This window comes from Passer domesticus, chromosome Z (assembly GCF_036417665.1).
Source record: "Passer domesticus isolate bPasDom1 chromosome Z, bPasDom1.hap1, whole genome shotgun sequence".
NCBI lineage: Eukaryota > Metazoa > Chordata > Aves > Passeriformes > Passeridae > Passer > Passer domesticus.
In genome coordinates, this window is record NC_087512.1 from 72113810 (window position 1) to 72138326 (window position 24517).

The 24517-nt window shown below is 34.0% G+C and overlaps 3 protein-coding genes across 9 annotated transcripts in view; 1 reads left to right on the top strand and 2 right to left on the bottom strand.

Annotated features, from left to right (window-relative positions):
* LOC135291260 (trichohyalin-like) overlaps positions 1 to 24517 on the bottom strand; it is a 422947-nt gene that overhangs the window by 217954 nt on the left and 180476 nt on the right. The window lies entirely within an intron of this gene.
* The window catches only part of IFT74 (intraflagellar transport 74), a 56334-nt gene that overhangs the window by 5142 nt on the left and 26675 nt on the right, over positions 1 to 24517 (top strand). For all 7 annotated transcript variants that reach the window (XR_010352424.1, XM_064403506.1, XM_064403503.1 and 4 more), the window contains 8 exons: positions 9968 to 10106; positions 11183 to 11245; positions 11849 to 11992; positions 13100 to 13140; positions 14223 to 14302; positions 17399 to 17452; positions 19758 to 19855; positions 20789 to 20915. Coding sequence is in view for 6 of the 7 variants with exons in the window: in XM_064403506.1 (XP_064259576.1) it covers positions 9968 to 10106; positions 11183 to 11245; positions 11849 to 11992; positions 13100 to 13140; positions 14223 to 14302; positions 17399 to 17452; positions 19758 to 19855; positions 20789 to 20915 (746 nt within the window). In the remaining variant the exon portion in view is untranslated. The remainder of the gene's footprint in view (positions 1 to 9967; positions 10107 to 11182; positions 11246 to 11848; positions 11993 to 13099; positions 13141 to 14222; positions 14303 to 17398; positions 17453 to 19757; positions 19856 to 20788; positions 20916 to 24517) is intronic.
* Positions 334 to 6620, bottom strand: LRRC19 (leucine rich repeat containing 19). The gene is made up of 5 exons (XM_064403507.1): positions 6478 to 6620; positions 3961 to 4053; positions 2560 to 3067; positions 2176 to 2379; positions 334 to 923 (listed from the first exon to the last, which is right to left on the bottom strand). Exons 1-5 carry the CDS (start codon positions 6502 to 6504, stop codon positions 598 to 600), a joined length of 1158 nt encoding a protein of 385 aa, XP_064259577.1. The 5' UTR covers positions 6505 to 6620; the 3' UTR covers positions 334 to 597.

Consider the following 24517-nt stretch of genomic DNA (forward strand, 5'->3'; position numbering starts at 1 on the left):
TGGTTTGGTAGCAATGCAGTAAGGATAATCTGTCATTGCACAGTACATACACATTTTTGGGAATACAACAGTTGGTCTTTCTTGCTCTGCTAATTTGGGTTAAAAAATACCCAAATGCTCCATTCTCTGACTGTGTTAGTTTTCCCTATAGCCGTCAGAGATGCTACAGCGTTGGTTTGGAGCCAGCCCCCAAGTCTGGCTGCGGTGTGCTTCAGCATTTTAGAGGAATTATTTTTCTCTTCTAGACTTCTTCACAATGAAAGCATTAATGATTATGCCAACTTCACCTGCTACTTTGTTCATGTTGAAGAATATACAGTAAGCCCCCCAAAATAAGTAACCAAATACATTTTTATAAAAAGTGGATTAAGAATCTTTTTTGCAAGTTTTGAAGTATTTGTTGTGCCAATAATGCACACATATGACCCTATTTTTTCTCTGCATGATTGATGCAGCAAAATCTTGTTAAGGATTTGGCAAGATTAAAGGAGATAGACTGCATGACTTCATTTTGTACTGTATGTAATAAAGCATAAAGTTGAAGTACAAGTGTACTACGTTTTTGAAATGTCAGTTCAACATCCGTTGTTTAAGACATTAATGCTCCTCATTTACATAAATATCTATGTATTTATCCTCAATAAATCCATCTTCTTCATCTCCACATGCATGAACTTTCTCAAATACTACAATGGGTTCTTCACTGCTTGTGCCCGATATTGAAGGAGAAGGACTCAGGTCAGCTGAAAACTCCTGTTCAAACATCTCTGAGTCATTTTCTTCCAGTCGACGGTGACGGTAGCTGATCAAGTAGTGATACCATGCTGGACATTTTACAGCAGTAAAAATCAGGAGTGTAGTGCCTAGGACAAACCCTAGGACACCTGCTAGGAAGGTCCAACTTTTGCCAACAAGTGGTAACTCTTTAAAAAAAAGGAAAAAAAAAAAAAAGAATCTTCATGAGGAATAGTAGCAAGAACTCAAGTATGATTTCTTTCATAGTGAAATTGAAAACTCACAAAATAAACATTGATAGGGGAATGACTGAGTGTCTCCAGAGCTTTGTTGTTGCTGTGTTGTTTGGGAGTCAGTAACATCACAGAGACTAATAATGTAAGTGCATGGCATATTTCCTAGCATAAATATGTGATGTACATACATAGAAAAATGCGATGTGCATAAATATCCTATTTCCTACCTTGCATTTTTATAAAAAATAATTGTTTCAAAGTCTATTTCAAAGACAAAGCTCTGAGGGGCGTTTAAAAGATACAAATAATAATTACATATAAATATTTTTTTCCAAAAGTTAAATTCCAAGATTAGCCTTTGGAAAAAAATAAGCAGTAATTGGCTTCAAATTCTATTTCCCCTGCTTTACGTTTTATATGATGGTACAGTCTGAACACTAAAATATCATGCCTTTTATTTGGCATGTCCTTTCAGTTGTGCTTCTTTAATAATAAAAATTTCAGTAAACTGTAGTTGCCAGTAGTCTTTTTCTAGAAGCTGCTTTTGTGTGCTGGCCACTACCCTAAAATAAATTATAAGATGGTACAGCTAAAGAAATGTGTCACAGTGGTAGCTTACAATTTGTGTATATAACTGTAGATAACTTTCTTGCTTTAGCCAGAACAAAGAAGTAAAGCATTTCAGAATGGAAGAGTTAACTGACATGTAAGATTAACATTGAAAGGTGAGGAGACTACCACTGAAATTTTCAGGGAATGTGCAAGAGGCACATTCACATCCTTTATACTGAACACAGGATGGGAGTAAAATCTCTTAAGTTCATGCTATCATGTTTTAGGAAGACAACTACATCTAGAAAGCAGTTAGTTTGGAAAAAGCAAATTTTTTTTGAAAGTTGCTTCCCTTGTTCTCTTGGGCAGAGATCTAGGCAATTATCTGAATTTTAGGGCTTTGAAATTTCATCATAATTTTTCAGTATCACTTGAGAGTTCTGGGGTTTATCTGTTTTGAACACCTACTCTATAGACCTTAACGTTCACTGCAATGTCTATTACTGTCTACTAGGACATAGAAATATGCCTGCTCTGTAGCCCTGGCTTTTATGGAAGAGTCAGAGTGTACTAGGGATGCAAAACAGTACAAAGTCATTGAACAGCAAATGAAACAGCTCATAAGCAGTAAAGTGAAATATCTGTGTATTACCTGCACGAGTTCCATTGTTTCCAGTGATGTTGTATGTAGTCAGAGCTGTTAAGGCACTACTTCTAAGATTAACAGCAGGAGTGGAAGTTACAGTGTTTTCTAAAGGAGTATTTTCAATTTTGCAGTCAGCTGGTTGGATAGCTGCCATCTTGATGGAGATTTTTTCCATTTTTGGGAATGTACATGTAGTGTTGCTTTCATTTTCTGTGAATGTGAGCAGTGAAAAGGCTATGAGATGCTGGTAATTTTTTGGCACGCTAAAAAAACCCTCACGGATAGCTATTGTATTACTGCATAATATGGGTAAATTGATGGTTGATTTTATCCATGTCAGAAAAAAAAAAATGCACAGTAAATTTATTTGATGCTCTTACCAAAACTTACCCAATGTCACATTGGAGTCAGTTAGCCATATCTGTAAGTCAAGGAGATCACAGCAGATCCATGGGTTTCCAGCTAAAACAATTTTAACCAGTTTAAAAGATGATTTTATATGAAAATATTTCAGCAAATTATACTGTAGATTTAAAACTGTTAGGCTTTCTAGAGAAGAAAATGTATCTGAATCCAGTTGAGCAATCATGTTATAGGATAGATTCAGCACTGAGAGTTGATTTAATCCTGCAAATGCTGCTTTATGAACTCTGCTAATACAATTGTTGCTAATATCCAGAGTGGTGAGATTTTTCAGATTGTAGAAGCTGTTATTGTTCAGTACAGTAATGTTGTTTTCATTCAGATGAAGTTCAGTGAGGCTAATAAAACGTCCAAGAATCTCTTTGTCATGATCTTCTAAAGTGATTTTATTGTTTTTGAGGCTTAATTTAGTAATGTTTTGAAAAAGGTTGAGGGAGATATTAAAGAGGTTCTTTGTAGACTCCTCACAAGTAACCTGTTGAAAAAAGAGAATGACAACAATTAAATACCGTAGAGAAGTCTACTAAACATGGTGTTTCAGTGAGGACTCTTAAAGGCAAGAGAGAACTATCTTCTGTTTTTCAATGCTGTCATTTTAAAAGAAAAGTCATATTGCTCTTCATTAAGTTTTATTTACATCTTTCTTAATTAACTCCTGGTCTGGTGAGAAAGTGGAATGAATCCAGGTTCCAGAGGACTTAATGCCTAGTTCTGTGCCTAGATGCATGGGTCTTTATGTGATGGTCATCCAAAATGGAACCAGTTTGTCAGGCCATTTTGGAATTAATATTTGGAATGTATTATTTGTTGGGTAAAAAAAGAGCATAATCTGGAAAGAAGGTGTCATAGAGGAAATTTATTCAAAACTGCAAATTAATTAAAATATGCTTTCTGAAAGGTATTCTTTTAAAAAATCTATGTTTACTCTTAATTTAAAATAATGTCTTTAGAGCAGACCTTCAACTAAACATTTGTTATATATCTGTATGCTATAGCACTTGATTTTGGTTTTCTGTGTTAAAGTTTAGCATAGCTAAACTTTTCTGATTTGAGTCTTTGCGCTTAGTACCTTGAAATATTATTTTTTTTTTCTGAGAAGAGTATATTTATTTAGATATGTAAAGAGGCATTCCTGTTGTTTGGAAGAACTTGAGATACAAAATCATCTCAAATATGTTTTGGTGTTATTCACCCACTTAAAATTACTATCATGAGCTAATTGTCCATTACACAGAAAACCACTTCTTATTTGCATTTTTATATTTCTTTCTTCAGGACTTTTATGTTTATGAAACAGTTTTTAAAAGGCCTTCTGCTTCAAGTGTATCTTTTAAAAATAAGAGTAGTTCAGATCAATTTAAAACTTACAGTTTGGGATGTAATGTTGCAGTCAGCAGTGACTGGATTCAAAAACAGTGTTCCAGCCCAGATCACAAGCCAATGGAGTTTCATGTTTGGAGCCTAGTAAAGAACAACACTTTTGCATATCAGGACCAGAATTACCAGTGTTTTCTGTAGTGGTAGTTTAACAAATTAATAGATACAGTTATTTCAATGATAGTTTAATAAATTTTGTTCTACACAAATACTTTGTAATGTAAAATTAATTTGAAAAACGGGTTATCAGAATTAATGAATTCAGCTTTCACTAAATTAAGCCAAACCTAAAATCCAGTGTGCAGACTGTATCAGCAAATAGAAAAGGGATTAATTAGACAAGTTGATAGAGAAAAGTATCATAAATGTATAAAACAAATAGGCAGGGCTGTACTCACTATTATACTTGTTAAAGCAATTATGGGTACTGGAAGACTATGATTTGAGTAAACTGCAGAAAGTATTGATGTTTGCATACTCTCCCCATACAATTTCTCTTGTTACTCTGACAGAGGCAGAGTGCTCTACTAGACAATTCTTGGTTTGTCCAGTCAGAGTTCTTTTATGTACTTATGCAAGTTACTAAGCATTTTTGTGAATATTTACTTAGAAGATATATCTTTTAATCTCTGGTCCATAATATAACCTATAACATGACATAAACCTACACATTTCTGTTATGAAGGTATAGTTGTTACTCTGATCTTTGGAACTAAGTAAATATGGTTCATTCTCTAGTGATGGAACTCTTGTACTGATTCAAGCCTTATTTTTTGAAAGTTAGGAAAGGTCCCACAAATGGTATTTACTGTGACATTAACATCTCTCCAAGTCAGGGTCTCTCAGTCATTGCCTTTGAATCAGACACTATTTGTAGTATTTATTAATTTTGAACAGAAATGTTATACTATATCTGCGAGATGTTAAGTTAGTCCCTGTTTATGCCATTCATTATACTTGAATGAAAATGTTATGTAAAAGGTAATGAACCTTTAATTTTTCCAGTTTGAAAAGATACGGTTCAAGTTAATCTTCGTATCTCCTTGCCAGATCTCTATCTTGCAAAGTAATAGAAACTCAAAAGGTAAAATGTAAGATACTTGTTTAAAGTGAGCTTTAAACAAGCTTTTTACTTGTTAAAGTACAGAACATTCACTGAATTTAACAGAAAAGAGTGAGGTAAATTACATGAAGAAGTTTAATTGCACTAACAATGCTAAGTATAGGCAGCCTGTCAGACTTACAAAACCTCCACCAGTCCTTAAAATGAGTGCTGGAAGGCCTTTGCTTATCATAATGAAATAAATGAGGTCATAGAACAAACTGATTAAGTCTATTTGATGACTTCTATATATTTGCATATTCAGAGGATTGACCTCATTCACCTAAATTGAATCAGCCTGGGAATTTCATAAGTTCTTGGAAAGACAAGGAAGATAAATGCCACTTAAAATTCTCTGTTCCATTGTGTATTTCTACTTCTGTCAGAAACTTATACTGAATACAGAGGGAGTTCGTAAACCTTTTGCCACTTAGCCATTATCCATGGCAGGGACAAGGGGTGCTAGCAGCAGCAGCCCCTGTGGAAATAGTTCCATATTAACTTTTGCAATTGTCAGTGGTGGTACTGGTGGCCTGCATGGTTTTTAGCTAGTTTGTTTATTGTTAGAGGAAGACATGATGCACTTTGAGAACTCCCAAAATGATCATTTTAACATCTTGGTCTTGCTTAAAGATACTGCTTCCTAGAAGTTCAGAAACAAAGCAGGTCTTAACCTGGCAATTTAATAATTCAGATTGACAGTATTATTGTAGTTTTCAGATTACAAGACAAAAGCTGTCTTAAACAGAATGGGAAGTATTCTATTAATAGTATTAAATATTGTTTTTAATGTTAATCTGTAAGTTAATAACAAGCAAGTTGAAAAATCTAAGTTGTACATATGTCTATGTTCAAAGCATAACTCCTAGCTCTTACTTAAGTTTCTGCTGAAAAGGTAGGGATTTCTTACAAATGTTACTGCCTGCATTTTGTGTGTGTGAACCTGTATAATCAGTAAAAGAACAGGAAAGAATATGTAATTTTAATTGCAGTTTAGCATTTTACTACAACTAGATTTTACGAGCTGCTACTTAAACTAACTGCTTTGAAAAGAGACTTAGCCTGGCAATACACTGGCAATACATTGGTAGTACTTTGATATTTCCTTGTAATTAGAAGAGCTTTCTTAAAAATTTCCATCTGAGAACTTTGAAAACGATATAATTTTAAAATAATGTAATTATTTTCCTGGGGAGGTAAATGTGTTTATAGAATTGGTCTGGTTTTCAGTCTGTTCCCCAGCTTTTTAATGGAGTAGAATTTACTTAACAACTCAGCATGTCCAAGGTTCATACTAATTCCTGAAATTTTAATGTACCTTGAGATGTGTTTGCTTCCAGTCTAACAAAAAGTTACAGTAATGAATCTTTGCCTGCATTTTGAAATGGACTTGCCAAGTGTCTTACCTTTCGGTTGCTTCTGAGAGGTATCATATGTACACATACGTAGATTTTTCAGTGCGCTGGCAAGAAATAATATGGTGAAACAGCACTTTGTTTTTCTTCAACCTTTGTACCTGATGAATAACCAGCCAGTGTAAAAAAAAAATAATAAACCTAGAAAATCCTTAGCAAAAGATTGACTAAGTTGAGCAACTTCTTATGATCATCTTGGATTTAATTGGATCAGCAGCCAATAGGAAAGCTTGACTGTAATATGCTGAAGTGTCAAGTTCCAGATCGTAGAGGAAGCAGTGAGTTTAAATGCCACAGGTGATTTACAAGCAAGTTGAGTTATAATCAATTAAAGAAATGCTGGAGACAGAAAATGCAAATCTTTTGATCATTCATCAAATGAAGAGAATGTCAGGATATTTGCATACCGAAGTAAAGCTTCCTTGTGCTACTTAATTCTGTCTTAATGCTTGTGTTTTGGAAATATCATTGTCAGAGGAGCTGCAGTGTCACAGATAAAGCTCGTTATTTACAGAGAATTATGTGCACTGTAAGGATGTCTGTAATTGGGGCTGTATTTCAGGAAGAAGTTATAAAAACAAATCATACTTGCTCTGTAGTGAATGTCTGTGTACAGGCTGAAAAAAAGTGATTATATTGATATACAAGTGCTGTGTCCTATAAATTTTTACTTGCATTAGTGCTCATTCTGTCCAATACGTATCACCAAGCTACAGAATGGTTCATCTCCTTTCCATTTCCATTCGTCTCCAATATGTGGCTTTATAAATTGTTTTACTTCACTATGTCTATGTTGTTATTGGCACTTTTGTTTTGCATAATATCTCAAAACATTCCACAATTTTTCCAAGCCTCATCCCTGATTCAGCTTCATGCATAGTGTTCAAATTACTTCTGGTAATGAATTGTGTTTCTGTGACAGCCATTGCTGATTTTTCATTGCCTCTTGAAAAATCACTAAGTTGTAGCCTCCTCTCACAAGGTTTCTGCCATAGAAGATGCATCACTATAAGTCAGACATTTCTACTCTCAAGGACATGCTGGATCATCTTGAAGTATTTAGCCACAAGACTATATCATGTAGGAGATGAAAAGGTGAATTGCTTCATGTGAAGAGGCTACTCTGTAATGTGTCCACACACTTTAAATAGAGGGGGCTGGAAAAGTAGGTTTCTTTCCTTGTCCTGCCTTGCACACTTTAAATCTCAGGCAAAGATGAGAGAAGTCCCATAGAGTTTGGAGACACCACTGCCCTCAAGAGTGGTATTGCTATACGTGTAGCAAACTGTATTCTCACTCTTTTGAAGGTTCCAGTGATCTCCAGGAAAGGCGCTGTGTGTGTATTTAAATACAAACTCCCTCTAAGCCATTCTGCAATGTCTCCAGGAGAATTACATCTAGAGTGAAGATTTCTTCTGAAAATCAGCACCCTTAGCATTTTGTTGAATTTCTTACTGCACTTTCTTGATTTTCTTTCTTCCATATCCACAGCTGGGCTTGATTTGAGAGAAGCTATCACTGCTGAGCCCTTGCAACAGCTTTCCTAGGTCTACATTGAGGCATGAGGCACACTCAATAAACAAGCAACATGAAAGCTCCCTGACATCTCCTAGCTCCATGCCTTCCAAAAGGTCTTGGATCAAACTACTCATGTAGCTTAAAAAATAGCTCCTTTCCATTACCACATGTAACATAATTAACCATTTATAAAACTGTTGCTCATGCAGTGAGGGCCTCATATTTGTACTGGGTCTGAATAAATTTAGTTTTAGTCTCAAGATGGTATTAGAATTAATGTCATGTAACAACTACCCAGTAATTCTTAGGCAGTCCCAGTGCACTCCAAATTTGCCATACTAAGTGGGACGTCATGTTTTTTATTTGTTTCATCATCATCAGGTCCAAAGCATTTTTGTGGCATTGCCTGCTAAGCTGACAGAATTGCTACATAATATCCTCAATTTCCTGGAGATTATGGATGTTTCTTTGAAGCTAGTTGGAAGTGGTTACATTTTTGAAACTCTTTTGAGAATTCCTTGTAAGTGATTAATACTGTGGGGAAGGCTGAGAGAACTGGTGTTTAATGTCTAGAAGAGAAGGCTTAGTGAATATTTTATCGAAGTAAATACGTGATGGGCAGGGATTGAGAAAATGGAGCTGCTCCCAGGACAATGACCACATATTAGAGAACAGGAAAGTCCCTTTAAATATGAGGAAAAACTCTTCTGTTAGTTAGAGTGAACAAACATCAAAACATTGCCAAAACACATTGTGGGGCATCCATCCTTCAAGATACTGAAAACCTGAAAAAGACACTGACATCCTGCTCTAGGTGACAAGGCTTTGAGTAGTGCACAGGTTGGACCAGACAACCTTCAAAAGTCTATTCCAATGTCAACTCTACTCTGCTTCTACAATATTTTCATTATTTCCTTACCCTGAAATTATTGTTGTGCAGTTCCACTGTTTGGCATCATCTCTTAAACTTAAGGGCATTCTTGTCTGCAGTCTTTGATCCAATAGTATGACTCACAATTTAAAACTTGTCTTCTTGCAACTCAGGAAAAGTTAATGAAAAGCAGAAGAAAAAAAATCCTGAAGGAAGGTATTCAGCTGATTTTGTCATTTTTAACAGAATTCACTCAGAAACAAGCAAAACATTTTAGCAATCTTTCATGAACAATGAAGTGAATTAAGGTATACTCTTCAGGGTCTCTGTTTTAATTTCCTTTAAGTATGTTCTCAATTAGACATTCTAGCTTTCCGGAATTTCATAGAAATTACTAGACTTATCATAAAACAGTGAGAACAATTCTTTATGTGTTCTTTAAATCTGCTAATATAGTTGCTTGTAGCTCACTGTAGCTGGAATGGTAAAGTTTTTGTATTTGCAATCGATTTTCTAAGAAGAATAAAGTCCTGAATCAAGAATGTAAAAAATACGTAATTTCTTAGTTATTGCATAGTTAAAAAACTACATTGCTCAGATCTCTGAAACCAGTCTCCATTCTAAAGTAATCAACAATTATTTGTGAAGAGTAATCTGTTCATCATCATCTGATGCTGTCAAGTGCTAATATCTGTATTATATTTTCTTTATGTGCATTCACAAATTGCTTATCTGCTTCCTTATTTCAAACTGCTTTTTGTTACTCCAGAAATTCACTGATGGAGAGGTAGTACCTTACTTTTGCCAGTGTTGAGACCAATGCAGATAGACAGTGTGGGAGTGTTGGAAAATACCATGTGGGTATTATAAAGGCAGAGAATTCTTCATCTTCTCTACATTTTGTGAATGTTTGTATCGCTAATTTGGCTCCAAGATTAGATGCAAGTTGGTAATGCTCTTTTATAGCATCTAGGCATTTTGTGTTACACTGAGCACTTCAGTGAGGCTGAAGGAATAGAGGCTGGAGTTTGAAATGAGTGCTTACGATATATATTTGCCTGTAAAAGTTACAAAAACATTATATTTTTACAGCACAGAAAAGTTAATTCAAGCTGTAGAAGAAGATATTGAGCGTGAAAAAGTTGTGGCAGATGACATAATGAAAGATATGTCACAGGAAAATCAAGCTAAATATCTGGAGATAAAAGCAGCCAATGAGAAACTCTCCCAGGTTGGCTTGTTCCATTATGCTTACCTAAAATATTTCTTAAACTGGCTTCTTGGGGTTTAGATAAAATTTAAGTACTGAAGAACTTGACAACAGAGTAATACAATAAAAAAGCTTGCTGGTATCTTAATCAATTGTAAAAGTACCTGAAAATGGAGCAGTTGACTAAGACCAAATACTTCGCCTTCTTATATTTCATATTTTATGAAGAAATAATGTTCACAATTTTCTGTTTGAAGTTAGGGCTTGACATGAAGTTTTTAAAAGCCACTGCAATACTTAGATGTTTCATCATGTGTAAAAAAACAAGCAAAAAGGAAAACTAACCCCAGCAATTTTTGTAGTTCACTTGAGTAGAAATTTTTATTCTTGTGTGCAACAGTAAATCTAACTAGACTTTTCTATTATTAATATTAATATTATTATTACTATTATTATTGTTGTTGTTATTGTATATCTGAATGTATCAGAAAAAATTAACTGGGCTGTATAAAATGTTTGTTACTTCATTAATACTTATCTTAACAACAGGAGTAACATTTCTAGGCTCTCTGGGACGATCTAGTTCAAGCATACTGTCTTAAAAGGTCCTCTGTATAGTCTGTACAGAGATGAGTTCCATGTTTCTATCTGTCTTAGAATGAGCTGAATCAGTAGTCAGGGCTTACCTGTCTCTTTCTGGACTGTGAAAAAACTGTCATGGTTCAGGTTTTAAAATTTGACTCTAAACTCCTGAAGTACAGATAATAAGTTCTACTGGTTTAAAAATTTAAATTTTATTTTTAAAAAAAAAGTAGAAAAAGGGCAAACAATTTTTTGATAGTAGCCCACTTAGTTATTGCAAATAGCCCAGTAGTTATTGCAAGTAACAATGGTAAGAGTAATGGAAAAGTTGGATGCTACAAGCAAGTGTTTACTACCTCTGAGTTATGTAAAGGAGCTGGACAGAGTCTTGTCTTTCAAATTTTTAAGAGCAGCAATGGGACAGTTTACAGCATTTGATACATACTAAGGTTTAGAGCAAAAAAATAGATAAGTAGTAATTTTTATCTGAATTTTGCATTTTGCTTCCTCTTTAGGAATTGGTTGTTCAACAGCAAGAATTGGATGCACTAAATGTAAAGGAAGAGAGTCTAAGAGCTGTATGTATGATAACAAGTAGTCTCTATACTAACCTTCCCTGAACACTAGTGTAAAGAATAATACAGTTGAAAAAATACCTATAATTTCTTTTCCTTAAATTTTCAGATACTGTAGGAGCATGCTCTAGTATGGGAAGGCAAATCTGCATCTCTGTTCGCACTAATCATTTCTAATAAGTTTTGGGTGAAAATGTCTTATTGAGGGAAATTTTTTCATATTGGATCATTCATGAATAAAAGGATCTATGAGCTGAAGCATATAGTCAGAAAGTATAATTTTCAAATACTGCTAGATATGTTTCAGTCCCTTTGAATGTTGTACATGGTTTGAAATCCCCTAGAAACTCCTCAGAAAATTGGCCCAAGGAAGAATTGTAAATCAAGAAGTAACTGACTAGGGTATTCTATTCCAGAAAATGCAATATAACAATATGGATTATAAATTTTACTTTTTATAAAGTGCTTTTTGCTGTCTCTGTGCTTTTTGTAAGAAATAAGCTTCACTTGAAATGTATAAGTAAGTGTTGCTTAACTAAAGCATGATTGCCACAATGCTCTCTTCCCATCTGAAAATATCTAGTAGGTGTTTGCTTTTCCCAACAGGAAATAGCACACTCTGGGGTGAAACAGGAAGCTGTGCAGTTGTATGAAAAGCTCCATGAGCTCAAGGAACGTCGAGATCGGATGATTGCTGAGGATAAGAACATGGAGTCTCCACAAGACGAAAGAGACAGATTACTAAAGCAGGCAAGAATAGAAAATGTTGTTACATAAAAGATTCTCCAAGTCGGTATTATTAGGGGTTATAATACTTGAAAATACTTAGGTTTTAATTTTGCCTTTATTTGTGCTCTAGGCAGTGCAAATAATCTGACATCAAAAAGAGTTAATGAATTGGAAAGTTGGGGTATTTCAGGTTCAGCCAAAAGCTGGAGATCTATTGTAGTGGGTTCAGAGGAGGGCTGTGAAGATGATCCCTGGTCTGGAGTACCTCTTCTATGAAGACAAGATGAGAGAGTTGGAGCTGTTCATCCTGGAGAAGAGAAGGCTCTGAAGGGACCCAAAGCAAAGTCTAGTACCTAAAGAGGGTTTATAAAAAAGTGGGAGAGTGACTTTTACACAGGCAGAAAATTATAGGATGGGGGATACTGTTTTAAACTAAAAGACAGAGGATTGAGACTAGATGTTACAAAGAAATTCTTTACTGTGAGGGTGGTGAGGCACTGGAACATGTGGATGCCCCATCCCTGGAAGTGTTCAAGGCCAAGTTGGATGGGAGCCCTGAGCAACCTGATTGAGTGGATGGCATCCCTGCCCATGGCAGGGCTGGGGAGTAGGGGGAAGGGTGAGTTGGAAACAAGTGATCTTTAAAGTCCTTTCTAACCCCAACCAATCTGTTATTTTAAGAAAACAAAATTGATAAGGTGAGGTTTTCAAGTGGTCCACTTGCTCCTATTAATGAGACATGTTGGCTGGGAAAACTGATCCAGTTGAGCAGCTCTTGTAACCTAACTACAGAGAGTATCCTTGTGAGGTGCTGAACAGGTATACTAGTCTAGGAGTAGTTGGATCAGTTTACAATAGCCTGTACTGTAACTAGCCATTTATACCTTATAGATTATTGGTCTGAATGACCAATGGTAAGTGGATTTCATTATTTAAAGTATGATTTAGAAGACATATGGAAGACATAATGCTTAAATCATCACTTTTTGTTAGACTATGTCACAAATTTGTGATTTCAAATGCTAAGTTTCTATTCCCTGTATTTTGAAATCAGATTTTTAAAATAATTTTCCTTTTTTAACTTGTAGATTTAATTTCATATGTTAAAGTTGTTGAACTTCTTTTTAGGTTAAAGATGATAGTCAAAAAATTGCAAGCATGGAAAGACAGTGAGTAACCCCATAATACTGTTGTATAAATTATATGCACACCTTAAAGACACATGGTTATGTTCCTTCACAAAGTCTATTTCTATAGACTTTTAGAACATCACATCTTCAAACCTGTACTAGTCTTAATCTTCCATAGAGAATGGAATATGTTCTTCTGTTTCAGGTAAGCAAGTTGTATAGTGATAAAACATTTAAATCTGCATAATAAGATGCTTCCATCCCTTAAGAACACACCTTGAGAATATAAATTCATAATAGCATTGAGTTAAATTTGTTTAAGGCTGAAGAAGACATTGATTTGTAAGAGATGCTCCTGTGAGACAGCTATGAAATTGAACCATCATTAAGTTTGTTTATGTGTTCTTAAAACGTAAGAGTTACGAAAGTTCCATTCTAAAGATTAGAAGGGCATTGCTTCCTGATTCTTAGGTACTGGGCCTTTCCAAAGACTGGCCAGAAAGTCAAGTAAATCTTATAATAAATAGTAATGTATTGAGGGGGAAATAAAACAGTACAATATTTTCTGATTTTGAGCCTTTTGATTTCTCTTTCTTGAAAACAAACTGAGATAATTGATAAAATCTCTTAGAAACAGTATTAAATTCTTTTAAGCAATATTCCCAACTATAATTATTGGTTACTTTTTAATGCATTGGATAATAAGTTGCTTAACAGATTTTTTAAATAAATAACAATAACAAAGAATTATATTTGAGATTTTATGTAGAAATATGTTAAAGGAATACAGTTATTTGCAGTTTAACAATTATGTTGTATTTCTTTGAAGCTGAATAGCAACCAGCAGAGGGACTAGTTGAGTAAGTTAAGAATTACTGATGACTCAACAAAAATTGTTTTTTAATAAAAAGGAGCTACAGAACTTCTATTTAATAAACACAGGACTAAGTGATAGATGATTTACATATACCTTTCATAATAACAAGAATCATCCTGATATTCTTTTGGTTTTGATAAATTTATATTTTCTATTTTTATTCTTGACTTTTCCATTTTGTCTAAAATCAAGTAAGTATTTTACAACACAGTTTTAACCTTGACTTTCATTATCTGTTTGTTAGGTTGGCAGAAGTAAAAGAAAAAATAGATTATTTTAAAAAGGTCATTCAACGACTTGATACAGATCTGGAGAACTATCGAGGTAATATGATTAGAGTTGTGGCAGACTGCAGAGCTGCATCTGCTTGTTCTATGACAAACTATTGTACTTAGGAGTTGCTTAAAACTTTGAGGCTTATGCAGTAAGTCAAGTACTCATCAGCATGAGAAGTTCTGTGCCACAGGTACAGCCTTTTCTTTTTGGACATAACAAATGGGGAGTAGCCACCTTTAGTGATACATTCAACAAGTTCATATAAAATAATAGGACAGCTGTCTGTTTTTTTGTCCAATTTTATTTTTAATATTGTTTGGGAAATAGAAGTTTGTCTTATTAGAAGCACTGCAGAACAAACTCATATTTAGAAATGCTTTCATTAATTTTACCTTTTACATGATCTGTTATACTGTCAGCAAATGTGGAATTGAGGATATTTAATAGCAATGTGTATAGTAGACTGAGTTCAGTATTATTTTTATCTGGCTTTGAAACTTCTTGGGTTGATTTTGGCAAGAAGTGTTTGTAAGCTGCCCAATAATGGCCTTAGCTTATACTGTCGTCAAGCAAACACATGCTGCTAGTGCTTAGGCTAGGTTAGTTTGGAATTTGTCCTAACACTGGAAGTTATGGTTCTGTGGTTAATTCCTCTTCTGGAGGAAGTAACTTTGCTTTGAACATGGGCCCTTAAAAGCTGTAACAGGTTCTACATAAAAGGAAGATCCATTCAATGGAAAACTTGCTTTTGATTATAAAAAATCTTGTTCAGATACGAATTACATAAATATATGCCTGCATTCTGAAAGTCTTTATAACAAATTATTTAACCTCTGTAGGATTAAGGAATTGTTGTCCCTCTTACTTTATGCCTTTTTTTGTGCAATTAATGTAAAATCTAGCTGTAAGTTTATCCCAGGTGAATAAATACCTAAAAATCTGCCTCTAAACAAATGTTTCAGACATCTGTCTATCATCTTTTGCATGGCAAAATATTTCATATTTCTACAGACACTTAATTTTTTAAAAAATAATTTATTAAGAGTGCATTATTAGCTTTGTGTTTCCAGATGATATAATTGCAAACTTTATTGTTCTTTAATTTTTCCTTTTTTTTTGGCTTGCAACCGTTTCTTATTTTAACTTTGGAGAAATACAGAAGGTAAGAAGTGAGCTGCTTTTCACATTTTATAGTTCAGTACACACACACAGTCATTCATTGCTGGACTGTGTCTTTCACCGTTTATGAAAAAAACTCTATTGAAGAAGAGTTTGAAGCATATGTAGGAGAAAGCATGTGGGCTTTGTCAGCATATCAGAACCAGTCAGAATATTCAGAATCAAGTTATTTTGTGGTATAATGCAGAGGGAATTATACCTCTTTGTGTAACACAGGGGGACTAAAGATATTCATAAAGAGTAGCTTTAAGACACACAGACGTAAACTCCCAATTCTGTCTTCTCTAGTGAATGGAGAGAAATTCACAGAGGGCCATTCATACTTCTGCTCTAAATCAGTATCTTGGTGTGTCCTTGAAATTCCTATGCTCTGTCCCTCCCTAGTGACTTTACTTCTGGATCAGTATTTAAATTCATACATAACATTCCCAAAATTCTGCTCTAAAGGTTTTTATGTAAATATCAGGTGAAATAGCCAGTAAAAAATAGACATTTTAACAAAGGATTATTTAATATTTTAGGATACATGTTTCAGTGACAGAAATATTTCTGAGCAGCAAAAAGACTAAACATACAATGTTTAAATAACTATTTTTAGATTTTGCCTGAAAAAATCGAAATAAGTAAATAATTCATCCACTTATTACGTGGCCTATATACTAGCAGTAAACTTTAATGATTAGTCAAAGTCAGCATTAACTTATAATGCAACAGACTTAACCCTTCATACATTGAAGATGAGGTTAAAATAGTTGTGTATTAGTGGTGTATTTGAAAGAAAACTTACTGAAAAGACATCTCAAAGTTGTGGTCTTCAAATATTTTTTTCTATAAATACTTGGCAGATCATGTAATTCTGTTTCATGGCTCACCATTACTGGAAATGTTAAGAGCAGAGCAGGCTAAGTCATTAACTATTGGAGTCATTAACTATTAACTTGCCTTGCAAAATGAAAGGAGCAAGGAGCAAAGCCACAGCTGCAAGGAAGCTGAAACAGAATTGAAGTCCCTTACGGTCCCTCAGGTGTTATTACTGTTTCTATATAGCAGATAAAAAGGAAAGCATGGGGGTGCACAAATAAAAAGTCCTAGAGAAATTTGCTTGCTCAGTTTTATCTGTACCTATTTGATTCTTTTACTTTATATCCTTTAAAATTAAAAAATTATGTTAAAAATAAAACAGACTCAATTTAAAATGTAGATGTTTGAAACTTCGTATTATTTGTAGGAAATGAATTGTTTCATCTTCTTGTGACAGATATATCAGGTGTCCCACTTTACTAATACATACAAATTATGAGTTAATTATAATCAGTAGTTGAATTGAAAAATAGGGTGAATATGAATGTTATTCCTTACTTCAATACCAGTATATTGAAGGTGTGTGGAAATGTTGTTTCTAACTTAATTGTAGAAAGTTTTCTGTGCATTTTATTTTCCTAGACTATTGCTTGTACAGTTCTCCTGTTTATTTCCTTGAGATTATCACTTGCAGGCTGCATATCCTTATGAAAGTCCATTCTAGTAGGTGAAAGTGCAGTTGAAGTGGCTCATATATTAAACAGGCTGCAGAAAGTTTTAACTAATCATGGTGCCCAAATGCAAAGAAGCATTTGTTCTCTATTATTGAAATTCGCTTGACTTCAGAAAAACCTTGTGAACTTCCTTTGTCCAGTCTGAATATTTATCTCACTCCTATCCATCAGAAGTTGTAACCCTGAAAGGTTGTCAAAATCGCATTGAAGCTGATTTATTATGCTATCTTCTTTTTTAATATAAAGATATATATGATATAGTTAGTTGAACTGACTACATTAAATGAAATAGGATGGATTCTGTAGTTCCTAGGCATGTAGAAATTTTATTTTTGAAATAGACATTTTGCCTTCCTGAAGGAATCCAGACCTGAGACAATAAATCAATGTTACATTGATTAAAGTTAAATCAATGTTACATCTCTTGTAGGGGAAGAAAATTGGAGATACAAGGAGTTGAAGAAGCGGGAAGAGAGCATGGACAGTAAGTTGTCTAATATTATTTAGCCTAAAATTTTATATATATATATAAAATTAAGCCTAATTTCACTAAATTACAGGTTTTGGTTTACTGTTAAAAAGTTAACTTTTAGCTGCAAAGAACTGATGTGCTGATCTTTGCATAAAGTTCTGCAGTCTTGTTCTGTGGACAAGATAATTGATATCTTACAGGACAGTCACAAATATTCAAATATTCAGAGTGTCTTTCAAGGCTTTTCATCAACCATTAAATGTCTTAGGAACACAACTTTATTTTATGAAAGCAAAGTTGTAATTAAAGAATTGAGTGATTAAAAGCAGAACTTCAACATGGAAGACTGTAGATATAATGTAATTCTATAAAATTAGGGCTTCTCATATCTATTTACTCAAGACGAATGTTGCTAATCCTTGTATACTGTAGGAGACAGGTTACAAAAAAGTTGGTCTGTTATTCAGCAAAATGGATAATGTTCAGTAAATACTCCATGGCGGTCAAAGGATAAAATACCTTTTTTTAAGTGTTCTCTAAAAATGTTCTATATAACTTATGGCTATCATGATACTGAGAGAAAGGTCTCAGCTGATAATAAAAGAAGATTGATAAAAAACACAGCAAGTTTCTGTGTTTTCAAATTGCCAAGTTTCCTGAGAAGCAGAGACAAAAGCTGACTTGATCTGGATTTTCCGTATTAATACAGATGGGGTCTGCAGGGCTTGACATTTTGTGTTTTGGTCATGCTTCATTATAGGTTATTGCTGTAAAGTTAGAGACCAGTTAGTGATTTGGGGGACTTGAGACCTGGGAGACTGGGGGAACATGCCAGGATTCTTAGGGATGAGGAAAGAGGAAATATGATGCCTATGCAGAGGAAAAGGGCACAGGGAAATACAGGCCAGTCAGACTAGTAACAGTTTCCACAAGCAATTTGGGAAAACGGTGCAAGCTAACAATATGTAAATGTAACAGGAATAGGAGTATGAATAACACTAATATTGATTTGTCAAGTACAAACAACTTTTTTTCCTTTTTTTGTGTCAGAAAAATACTGCAGAAAAAGGAAGGTGTAGCAGATTATGTGTACTTTAACTTCAACACAATTTCTGCTGCCTTGTGGTCTTTTCAGAAGCAAGCTAGGCAAATATTGTCCATTATTAACCTATATTGTGCATTAAGTTAAAAAATCGTTAATTTTTGGAAGATTCTGTGCCAATATGAAAGGATGTACTGTGTGGTGCTTTGCAGTGTGTCACATGTTCAGGTTAGTCAGTATTTTTTTAATCAGTTGGATGATGGGAGAGACCATCTGACAGAACAGTTACAAAAACTGGTCCATCAGAAAAGCTGAAATCATGTTAAAGAGTGTGGTTAGAACTTAGTATATATCTGTTTTATTAGAAATTAATTACAAAAAAGTTTGGGAAGGACTAAGTGTAAGTTCTTACACCTGGATAGAGTAATCCACAGCGAAAATGCAGAGTAGGGAGGGGTTCATTAGGTACAGCTCTGTGGTATGGCTCAGAGACTGAAAGACAAAGTGAACATGACTGAGCAGTATCAAACTAACAAGGAAAATACCACAAAAGTAGGTGTACATTGGAGTGTAATTTTTTTGGAGATCTGAAGTAATCTTTTTCCCTGTGTATCAAATTCTTCAGATGGGAGTTCTGCTCATAAAGAAGGGGGCTGTCAGTCCGAAGAAAACTGATGGGGGTATGCAGAAACCATGGCCTGCAAGGAGATATAAAAAGAATTTATATTTTATTTTAGAAAATTTATTACAGTTGTCAAATGGGTAAAAAAGTTGTTTCAAATAATAATGGAATAATTAATTTCTACATATATGTGGAGGATAGAAAAGGAGTAACATACTTCTAGGTGCAGAAAGATTTTAGGTTGGATATTAGTAAAAACTTTGTAACAATAAAACATACCAAGCATTGAAACAGATTGTCCAGGAGAACTGTAGAATATCTATTAGGAGCTCTGTGTGAAGAATATAGACAAACATCTGAATTACTGGTACATACAGCTGGTTTTGTCCTGGAGCAAGTGAGTTAATTTGATGAGCTCTTGCACTCTCTTGCATTCAAGAGTTTTTATGAAGCTGTGAAATATACAACATTCAAATGAAAAAAGGTCAGTAAGCTGACAAGTTTCAAGGCCTCTACTACCTGGCTTTTAAATAAGCAATTAAAGTAACCTATCTGAAACTGTACTGCTTCGAATTTAATACCAGCTTTTGACTGGAAACAACATTGCAACCATAAAAGTGAGAGCCTTCTTTTTCATGTTTGTTAATCTCTAGATTTTCTAGCGACTTTTGAAGAAGTGAAGAATCAGGAATTGGAACGAAAGGCCCAAATAGAAGCCAACATTGTTGCACTCCTGGAGCACTCGAGCAGGGTAAGCATGTAACATTTCCATCCTCCTTTGGCACGCTAGGACTATAGACACACAGAACTGGAGAATGGCTGGATAAAGAGGGATGGTGGATTTTATGTATTTATACTTATCTACATAATTGTCTCTTAAAATGATTAAACATTAAACCATGTACAGCTGTAGTTAAAAAAAAGATTAGTTTAATTTCTCCCTTTTTCTGGGGGAAGAGTTTTGAACAGTATGTGATATTGTAACCAGAACAAAGGAATATTTTCACAATTTCTGTAACTCTTCATCTCTGCTATAACTAACATTAATAATGAAAAACATTTCCAAATACTGCAAATAAAACTACTGCAATATTTTGTTTATCCACAGTTTGCAAATCTCAGTTCATGGGTATTTTGTCACTAGTGTTGCTGAACTAAAAATATTTCAGTTGTCCCTCTGATCTACTAAAAGTATGTCTGAACTACCCTGATGCATAATATTTAATGTAAATATTATAAATTAGTAATGTAGCAGTTCAGAAACTGTTCCCATTTCCAGTCTGCCATTTTTTTCACTTTCAAGACTTGTATTCATTTTAATGTTTTTGGGTTCCATGGATTTTTATGTTATAGAAAACTTTCATCTGAGTAATATTTTGATTCTATTATTATTTTAATTATCTCTTTCAATATAGCATACCATTAAGTATATTTTAGGCACTGTCACTTATTTTACAACAGACCTATATGGCAGCACAGTTTGTATTTGCTGCACATTTATTTCATCTGTGCTGGCCTGTCAATACATCTTTTATCAGAAGTTGGCAGAATGCAAGTCATTCACATTTAAAACACTCAAATAGCAGACAGTGTCATAGGACAGGAGAGTTTCTTACTTGTCCAGTTGCCACTTGTTGTTTCAAAAATACAGCATGTTCTTATAATTGTTGTTGGTAACATGCAGAATCTGAATCATATGAAACAAATTTCATCTGTTACCAATCAAGACCTGAAGATTATGCAGGAAGACCTCTCTTTCAAATCAAATGAAATGCAGAAATCACAGAGCACTGCTAAGAATCTGATTACAGGTGAGATCAGCATCGGATTTTCTTATTAATTCCTTAAAATAATAAAGACTACATGAATTGTTACACTGATATCATGTAGAAGATTTCCAAATATTAGATACCAAGTGATCTCCAAATATTAAAATACAGTAATAAGTTCACAAATTGAAATGCTTCTGGGTAACAAGTTATTTATTTTCATCAATTTATTTCTATTTGTTTATTTCATAATATCTATAATCTATTAGATATTCTATATGATGTATTTATAATAGGTATGTATACTTATTTATATTTATCTTACTATTATCCCTAAATTATAGTCTTCCTTGCACAGATATATGTTTAGCAAGTGTATTTCAATACAGGGGTTGAATTGAGCTGGAATTGGATTTTACTGATACTTACCTCAAAATAAGATCTTTCATGATCTTGGTAAAGTGTTTAATAAACTGAATCAGACTCTTCCACAGTTATCTAACCATGTGTTATTTGTAAATGTAGTTCTTAGTGTCACTTACTTATGGTTTGTGCTTTTCCAAATGGATATGTACCACAGGCAATTAACTGACAACAGTGAATAGCTCTCAAATCCTGAGGCTTCAGTCCAGCAGAGTGAATACTCCTTTTGACTTTCTTTTCTAAATACTCAAATACTTATTAGCATCTTGAGGATGTTCTCTGTAATTTCAAAAAGCAGGCAGTAGTTTCCCTTCATTCCCATAAGAAGTATCTCTTTAGTTCGTTATTTGCACTGTTCATGGTAGAATTGTCCTCACAATTCTGTGTCTTTTCCAATATCATTATTGGTTCAGCAAACCTTTCCTTGTTTGTTTGGCTGAAAGGAAGGGGCAGAAATTAAGAAGGATAAATCATTTTCTTAGAAGGCTGTTTCATGTTGTACTTCATAGTAATTTTCAAAATAGGAGCCAGTATTGTGATTTAAAAGTAGTTATGAACAAATAAGAAGTTGTTTGGCACAAAATCTTAGAGAAATTGATTTTCTGTTGTGTAATTTAACAGTAGTGTTTGCTCATCTGCAAATACTCATTTTGCAATTGTAGTGTAGTTTAAATTTCTGGGCCTTATATTAAAAGTTCAAATATGACTTTTTGTTCTTCCATATGAGCATCATTTCTGACTATTTTCCAGTATAATGATGTTTTGGAAGTATGTAGTGCTATAGAGGCATTATTGAAAGAAAAATTTCTTTCTCTCTGAGGAAAAAGGAGGAAGTTACAGTGCATAATTTTCAGCAGACAATTTAAGTTATTACTATGTAAATGTGTGACAGCTGGCATTCACAGACAGTATAACAAACAAGATTCTTTCAGAAATACAGTGAGTGCTCAGTTTGCACAGCTGAAGTTCCTTCTAATCTTTGAATTATACTACAGTCATCTTCAAGATTCTTTTGTTATTATTAAAATCTGGATTTCCATATTTTCTTGTCGTAACAAAGATATAAAAAGTCCTCCAGCAGAACCCTTAAAAAAATAAAAAAGAAAAGGAAATCATGAAGGGTAAACAAAACTGCTGAGGGCATAGTTTCCCAAAAATATTTCCCTGGGTCACTGCAGTTTGTTCTGAGAATTTGCCACTATGTACACACTGCATGCTAGATGCTGCAACTTCATGGCATATCAGAAGGAACTGGGCTGCATCCTCTTCCTGTCTCTTCTAGAGGAATTTTGAGGTTTTTTTCAGTTTTGATTTTTTTTCATTGAGTCTGCTGCTGGATAAGGATAAAATTTTCCCCTTCCAGTTTCTTTCCTTTTCTCCAGAAAGTGTGAATGGATAGGAATATCCATTGCAGTTTCATCGTATTTGTATTAGAGCAGTTCAATAAATTTTTTTGCCTTTTTAGCATTTAGGTTGGTACTACTCTTTACATGTAAAATAAATTCCAACTGGTCAACTATGTATAATTTTAAAATAAAAAAATACAGATATTAGAACAACTACATAAAAAGTGAAAATGCTGTGATGAGACCTAGGTAAATTCTCATGAACATGTGTAGATGTTTTCTGTTATTTCTCTCCAATCTGAGTTTATTTTATAATTTCATTTTTTACTGTTTCTGATCTAAGACTCTCATTTATTGATGTTCTTAAGCATTTGTCTTTAGAACACAGTGCTGTAGGAACAAGCAAAGTAAAGCAGTGATCTGTTCACTTGTGATTTACAATCTGTCATTGACAAATGCCAGAAACTTCATTGTGAAAGATTGAGCAGTTTTAAAATATTGTAGACACAATGAATGTGTTTCTTAAGTTCTTTGCAGTGGAAGGCAGACTGTGAGTTACTTACATGTGAAGCAATCAAAAATATTTTAATTTAAAATCCTTTTTAAAATTTGCATGGGAATCTTTTCATATTTATATAAATGCTCCTTGCACATAGAGGACACTTTCAATCTTAACTTATGGATAAGCTTTCCTCAGGATAAATGCAAATGGGACAAAAACCTTGGTTTGTCTTTTTTTTTTTTTCATTTTGAAGTCCCTAAAGAAATCATGTAAGTGCCCTGTAATATGCCAGAAATGCTGATAAAAGTGAATGCTTCACTCTAAAATATAAGTATATGGCATAAATATACAAGCAGAGAGATGAGTAGCAAAATCTTGCTCTGAGAGTGTTTTGATCAGGTGAGATTTTCCCATATAAGTCCACTGACAGAACTATACCCACAGTTTATGGAAAGGTGCTCTCCTTCTATCACATGGACGCATCCATTTTCTTCTGCCTTAAAGATTTACACTGGCTTGGTTAAGTTGGGGAGGAGATTTTCTCTCCTTTTTTCAGCAGATCAGCACAAATCTCAAGATGCAAACCTATGACAAGAAAAGTAAAGTCTCATCCCTCTCAACAGGCCATGTTGCCTGATGCTTTGGAAAGTAGGAAGAAAACTGCATTATCTGTATTGTTCTTCTGAGTTAGACACAGATCTGAAACATCAGATGATATAGTCATGTATTCAGTGTTCAGGAACATGAATGACATACAATGACAGGTTAGGTCACAAAACCATCCAACCTAAGTCTAGGCAACATCTGGTCATTCTTGATGTAACTTACCCCAAGACTGAGTCAAAGTATTTTTATTACTTCGTGTATCTGTATTGTTTCTTCTCTCCCATGTGTCTGGATACTTTAAGTCTCTGCAGTCCTCTTTATGTCATAATCCACCCACAGTTCTAATTGCTTCAATGACATAACTGTTATGCTTTTAATGGCATCTCAGAAGTAAATGCTGTATATTGTAGCATATGTTGATGTTGTAATCTGTGACATTTCTTTTTTGAAGAATATATGAAGGATATATGAAAGTGTTTTCCTGTACAAAGCAAATGTTTAGAGCAAGTTTCAGTATTTGTTGTCCTAAAACTAAGCCTTATCCATATTCAAACAACACAAATAAAAATAACATGGTGCTAAAATCTCATAAAAACACCTCTTTGATTTGTCTGTGTTTTGTCTGCACTTCTATTGCATTGCAATAAACTTTTTGTAAGTTATCACCACTGCTTTAAGATTGTAGTGCTATAATTAATGTGTGGTACTATAAACATTATAAAAGGAAACACTGTGATACAGATGGTCACATTTTCATTACTCTTCAC